The following is a 6,946-nucleotide window of genomic DNA, read 5'->3' on the forward strand; positions in this document are numbered from 1 at the left end:
TCGAAACTCATAAATAATGAATTCAATACCAAATTAGGTCATTAGTGTAAAATATATCGATGTACTCAAAATAAAAAAATAAAAAAAACTTGAAATCGGAGTACAGAAGAATTAAAATGAGCTGGAATCGGGCTATGAAGGAATCGCGTTCCTTAATTACGAATGTCACACCTGCATTTGTGTAGGGCTCAAGGGAAAATCCTGAAATGGTAAGCAGCATGAAGTCAAGTTCGGCCAACCCAAATATCAATTCATTGGCCAGGGTTGTAGTTGTAGAGGAGCAAAGTCTCTCAGACAACGCAATTCTAAACATACCTCACATTTCAGCGTCAAAGCCATGTCAACATTATCATAACATTCAAGCAAGCAAACCTCAACCAGAACCTCTTATCATTTTTAGCCGTCGATATTATGAGATTCAATGCTGCTTTTCTTTTCAATTGCAAGTTGAATTTTTTGATCAGGGAATTAGGCAAGTGATATGTTCTCCATGATTGATAGTGTTGACATTGCAGTAGTTTCCGTCTTTACTTGAAGGAGGTACAAGAGTTTCTATGATTTTATACCCGCATTCTGCATTGGCGTAGTTTCATTGGAAGGGCTACAACTTTCTACTATCACAGCTTTTCTTAGCAGCATCATTTATTTCATTGCAGCAGACAAGGCAATGCTGCTAATCGATAGCAGCATCCATTCCATTTGACGTTGTCAACAGTAACAGATATTCGAATAGCTCGAATTCTTTCTTACTTGTGCTTATAAATGAGTCATTTATAAGCACAAGTAAGAAAGAGTTACTTCAATCAATAAAAATGAAAGGCAGCGAATAAGAAAACTCACCGCCCGTAAATTCCTACGCACAAGTAAGAAAGAGTTACTTCAATCAATAAAAATGAAAGGCAGCGAATAAGAAAACTCACCGCCCGTAAATTCCTACAATCCATCCCCAAGGCTTGTTCAAATGAAAATTTTGTGCCAAATAAGGTTGAGTGTAGACAGATGGCAAACTGATAATGCTTCGAGACAGGTTTGTCCAAGCAAGGAATAATCTAAATGAATATTACATGAATTTGATGAACGTTTACAGCTTATTAAGAAATATGGTAAGACGAAGAAAACAGGCTCCCTGGGTTTTGAAATTGGGGAAGAAAATAGTCTTCAAACAACATTACATGAATACATGGGTACACATGCACAAGTAGACAAACTAAAGTGACAAACAATCTTACAATAACACAAGCACCGGAAAGTGGAAACAGACTATTGTTTCTCGGAAGGGATTCCACTGGCAATTTCAAGTTCCGTCTTGCAGTTGTCCCTCAAATTTTTTAGTGTGACATAACTGTCTTCCTGCCAAACAGAAACGAGAGAATAAATCACATTAAGACCCCCAAAAGGAAAAGTCACTAGTTAAAAAAATAAATCTAATCTGTAATGCAAAGATTTTACAAAATTAGGCTGACTACTAACGCTACTATACCACAAATTAATTAGTTGAATGTAGGTTTTCCTCCACTGCCTTATGGCCAGCAATAGGATGTGGGACTTCATGTTACAGACTAAAGTTTCATTAATTAAGGTTCATTGATCAAAAGGCTATGGATCATTAACATAAAACTGAAATAGAGGCAAATGCGAAAGATTTCTCCAAGATAGGTAAAATAAAAACGATAAGAAAGTTTCTTCCCAAAGAAAGTGCAAGCCAGGCCATAGTAAACAACGTTATACTCACAAGATGGTTGCTTTCATGAACAAGCACATCCTCCATGTTAAGAAAGAGTGATCTCCACTGACTCGAGAGATCATATTCACTTTTTGACGCTTTGTTTGGATGTAGTCGGTCCTTAACATTAATCTCCTTTCCCCTGACACATTTCTCAACCAATATGCTCGCTTCTTTTTTACTCCTCTTCAATGCTAAAGATAAAATGTAAAATTAACGAACAATAAACTATTTCAAAGTAAATGAAAAAAACAATGTCTACTCTACCTACACTTACCATCAAATGAAAGGCAAAAATCGAATTAATAGTAAAAGTATTCCAGAAAGGAAAGAAAAAGCAACGTCAAAAAACAAGTTAAGATGTTTCACCATAGCAACATTTCCTACACATTCTGCACAAACTCACCAGCAATTCGACCCTTGATATCCTGGTATTGGAGATCCGACAAGATGTGAGCAGCTGATTGTCAGATTGCAAAAGAACCAAACTTATGTCAGTCAACATTTGAACTTCCACCTCACAAGCAAGCAGGTATAAAAACTAACATAAAAAGGAGTTGTAAATTGTCATACCTTTCAAGCAAAACGAACAAGAGCAATCTTTGAGCAAGTATTCACCTACATTCAAATCAGCACTGCCACCACCTTTAAGAGTCGTGCATCTTTCCAACTTTTTAAATTCGTGGGATTTCGAGCAACTTTGCGACCTAGGCAACCTCGACCACTCATTAGAACCATATTTGGTTGTTGCCACTTTACCAACTCCAAGATCCTTTTCGTTATTACCGCAAACAACAGCGACTAATCCTTCATATAGAGGAACACTTTGATTAACTTCTGAAATGTGTCTGGGTTTATCATATTGACATTTCCCCCCATCACCACAACAGTCATTCTTACACATTCCTGAACATTTTGAAATTGAAGCAATGGACGAGCAATTATCCATCAATGCATCACCGGCTTCTAGAGCACTGCGCGCATTAGCTCCACTGTCACTGGACTTTTCCCCCATATCATTTGACATAGTCAAGGTAACAGAATCGCTATCGTCATTCGACGAATCATCAATGTCACTATAAGTAGGCGAAAACACTGATTCCTGTGTGCCCTTTGGCGAAGACAAAGCTTCAGGGTTACAATCTGCTCCAGTTTTGGTCTTGCATTTCTCTCCTACTAAATCCTCAACCCCTAAAGACAATTGCTTTGCAAATTTCGAACCCCTATTTTCCAAATCAACATCTTTACCGAACTCATCTCGAGATTTAGCACCCGAACCAGCTGAAATCATCAAAAACCCCCTTTTTATGGGCCGGTTGGTCAAATCACCGAGAACCCGTCGGGATTTGCAAGACCCATTGGTTGAATTATCACTACTCATAGTGCAATTCAATTGCAAAAGGATAAACAAAATCGAAATCTAATCAAGCCAATTAAGCATTCAACCTCAAAATCTTGAAACCCTAAAAACCCAATTCTCCGGCGGCTCGCCAAAAACAATGGATTCTCCAACTTCTGATCCAAAGGTTAAAAAAAAAAAAAAAAAAAAAAAAAAAAAAAGAGGAAAATCCGAAAAGCAAATTAGTCAATTACAAAGCGGAAACACCATAAATTTGAAAGAAAAAAAAAAAGCTGCATATTCGTGTAAAATTAGGAAATCCAACTGGAGATTAAACACTACAACAAAATTGAAATTAGAAAACGTAATTAAACAAATTACTGACCTTTCTGTAATCTGGGAAATGTTTGGTGATTGAGATGGAAGAAATCTGAGTGAGGATCTGGAAATGGACAAGTGTGGGCCGGTTTTTAAATTAAAGAAGAGTAAAACTAAAACTCAAAATTTGTTGAGGCGGGAGTCGCTTCAGCCTGACCCGGACCCGCCCTCCTAAGTTTGAAAACTTCAGCAAAGTGTCGCCCAACGCCACTGATAAATGGGGCATCTCTCTCTCCTGCCCTTTAAATTTTGAAAATTGAAAAAAAAAAAATCGATATGATATTATATATATGGCTCGTTTACTAATCCGTAATTAAATTGAAGAGAATTGAGTTGATGAGGAATCAGAATGGGGTGAAATCAAAATCAAATTTCTGTTAGAGTTCTTTACTAAAACTGTCTGAAATCGGAGTAGAAATGACAACAACTTATATAAACTGTTTACTAATTCATTTGAATCGGAATAAAAATTAATGTGATTACTAAAATGCCCCTATTGTAACTAATCTAATTTATATGCTAATTATTTTAGTTAAACTTTTTTATATTTTTTATAGTAGAAAGTATATTTTTTCTTCGGTAAAATTTTTATCCTTTTTTTCATTTTTTATTGAGACCCTCTGTCTTACCCCATTACCCAAAAAAAGCGACAATCAAAAATTAAAAGTTTAAAATAAAAAACAAAAATAATAATAACAACCAGCGTTAGTCACGCAGCAATATTTTTGGATAGGATTGATAATTCAATAAACCTCCGAAAAATCAATTAATTAAAATAAAAATAGATATAAAAACCTAGCCACTCGGTCGCAGCTTGTCTCACAACTCGCTCCGTCTCCTTCCATCACTTTGTTTTGCACCAGTCCCTTCCAACAAATTTCACAGTCGAGCCTCCTCAGCCGCCTCCCCTTGCTCTCTCTCCCTCCCCTACCTTTCCAGTCACCACCAGCCGCCTCCCCTTGCTCTCTCTCCCTCCCCTACAAATCCCTATCTCTTCATCTGTGGCCGCCTCCCTTTTCCACTCACCACCAGCTGCTCCCTTTTCCAGTCACAATCGAGTCTCCTCTGCGGCCGACGAATGATCAAAATTGAAATTCCAAAATCCTCATCTTCTTCCCTTCTGATTTTGGTCATGAAACCATAATCTCGCAGGCCAAGAAGCCTGCTAAATCTTCCTTTGACAGAGAAAGCAGAGACAGAGGTTGAAAGAAGAAGGAGTTAAGGGTATATTGGGAGAAAAAGTTGATTCCAGATGGATGCTTTCTGAGGGAGTCCGAATACCACCTATTGTTCGGTAGTTAAATTCCGAGGAAATCAGTAGGTCTGGCAAACGGGTCGTGTTCGTGTAACATCTGTTATCTTAACGGGTCGTGTTGTGTCACATCCGTTATGACCCGCTATTACCCATTAAGAAAAATGTATTTTTTTCCTTAAATTTACACATACCACACATTGTCATATAAATATTACTTCAAAACATTAAAACATATTTGTCGTTTAAGTACTACATCTACACTTGAAAATAAGAGCCTAACAAACAAACATCTATACACTACTAGTCTATTACAAAATATTAAATGTGCAAGGATATGCAAAATGAAAGAGTTTTTGTTTTCAAGGTTGTGAAGCCTTTCTCAAAAGTTTAAACCTTGCCAATGGAACTCAAAGCTTGCATGTTATTCCTTTTACAAAATCCTCAATTTTCATCGATCATTATGACATAAGATTTTGTGGTATCCACTAGTGTAAATATTTTAAATTGAAGATCGAATTCATTCATTGTATTCATATAGGGTCAATGAGTGTAGCTGTAAAAAATCATCAAAATCAGAGTTAAAATAATCATTAAATCGTGATTTTTCGTTGATAATCGTTGAAAAGTTTTGTCTCATTATTTGATCTCTAAATGCTTGTTTTTTGGAATTTTTGGCATATGTGATCTCGAAGTATATACAAACATGTTTGACGGTTGGATCGTTGAAACTAGTTTCATATAATATGTATCTCATCAAAACAATAGATTCACTAACACTTAAGAGTTTGTTTATACTTTCATTAAGTATAACATAAGATTTTGTGGTATCCACTAGTGTATATATTTTAAATTGAAGATCGAGTTCATTCATTGTATTCGCATAGGGTCAAGGAGTGTAGCTGTAAAAAATCATCAAAATCGGAGTTACAATAATCGTTAAATCGTGATTTTTCGTTGATAATCGTCGAAAAGTTTTGTCCCGTTACTTGATCTTTGAATGTTTGTTTTTTGTGATTTTTAGCGTATGCGATCTCGAAGCATATACAAACAAGTTTGACGGTTGGATCGTTGAAATTAGTTTCGTAGAATGTGTATCCTATCAAAACGATAAATTCACTAACACTAGAGAGTTTATTCATACTTTCATTAAGTATAACATAAGATTTTGTAGTATCCACTAGTGTAAATATTTTAAATTGAAGATCGAGTTCATTCATTATATTCATATATGGTCAACCTGTAAAAAAATGATCAAAATTGGAGTTAAAATAACCATTAAATCATGATTTTTCATTGATAACCGTCGAAAAGTTTTGTCCCGTTACTTGATCTCTGAATGTTTATTTTTTGCAATTTTTGGCATATACAATCTCGAAGCATATACAAACATGTTTGACGGTTGGATCATTGAAACTAGCTTTGTAGAATGCGTATCTCATCAAAACAATAAATTCACTAACACTTACGAGTTTATTCATACTTTCATTTAAGTATAACATAAGATTTTATGTTATCCACTAGTGTAAATATTTTAAATTGAAGAACGAGTTCATTCATTGTATTTATATAGGGTCAAGGGGTGTAGCTATAAAAAAATCATCAAAATCGAAGTTAAAATAACCGTTAAATCATGATTTTTCGTTGATAACCGTCGAAAAGTTTTGTCCCGTTACTTAATCTTTGAATGTTTGTTTTTTCCAATTTTTGGCATATGCGATCTCAAAATATATACAAACATGTTTGACGGTTGGATCGTTGAAACTAGTTTCGTAGAATGCATATCTCATCAAAACAATAGATTCACTAATACTTAAGAGTTTATGTATACTTTCATTAAGTATAACATAAGATTTTGTAGTATCCACTAGTGTAAATATTTTAAATTGAAGATCGAGTTCATTCATTGTATTCATATAAAGTCAAGGAGTGTAGCTACAAAAAATCATCAAAATTGGAGTTAAAATAACTGTTAAATTGTGATTTTTCGTTGATAACCGTAAAAAAGTTTTATCCCGTTACTTGATATCTGAATATTTGTTTTTTGCAATTTTTGGCGCATGCGATCTTGAAGTATATATAAACAAGTTTGGCGGTTGGATCGTTAAAACTAGTTTCATAGAATGCGTATCCTATAAAAAAAATAGATTCACTAATACTTAAGAGTTTATTCATACTTTCATTAAGTATAACATAAGATTTTGTGGTATCCACTAGTGTAAATATTTTAAATTGAAGATCGAGTTCGCTCATT

The 6,946-nt window shown here is 34.9% G+C and overlaps 1 protein-coding gene across 1 annotated transcript; it reads right to left on the reverse strand.

The window, feature by feature from the left end:
- Positions 1–1,046: 1,046 nt before the first annotated feature.
- Positions 1,047–3,671, reverse strand: LOC137716280 (uncharacterized). Its single transcript, XM_068455712.1, has 5 exons — positions 3,448–3,671; positions 2,297–3,238; positions 2,130–2,183; positions 1,733–1,917; positions 1,047–1,350 (listed from the first exon to the last, which is right to left on the reverse strand). Exons 2-5 carry the CDS (start codon positions 3,102–3,104, stop codon positions 1,261–1,263), a joined length of 1,137 nt encoding a protein of 378 aa, XP_068311813.1. The 5' UTR covers positions 3,105–3,238; positions 3,448–3,671; the 3' UTR covers positions 1,047–1,260.
- Between the last annotated feature and the right edge of the window lie 3,275 nt (positions 3,672–6,946).

Source organism: Pyrus communis, chromosome 1 (genome assembly GCF_963583255.1).
Source record: "Pyrus communis chromosome 1, drPyrComm1.1, whole genome shotgun sequence".
Classification (NCBI taxonomy): Eukaryota; Viridiplantae; Streptophyta; class Magnoliopsida; order Rosales; family Rosaceae; genus Pyrus; species Pyrus communis.

What these genes read in the sequence shown, in the direction of transcription:
- LOC137716280 (XM_068455712.1), bottom strand. Translation starts at nt 3,104, where the DNA reads ATGAGTAGTGATAATTCAACCAATGGGTCTTGCAAATCCCGACGGGTT. An exon ending in TATCAAGGGTCGAATTGCTG is followed by an intron (nt 1,918 to 2,129) that starts GTGAGTTTGTGC and finishes TTTTATCTTTAG; the next exon opens with CATTGAAGAGGAGTAAAAAA. An exon ending in TTCATGAAAGCAACCATCTT is followed by an intron (nt 1,351 to 1,732) that starts GTGAGTATAACG and finishes TCTGTTTGGCAG; the next exon opens with GAAGACAGTTATGTCACACT.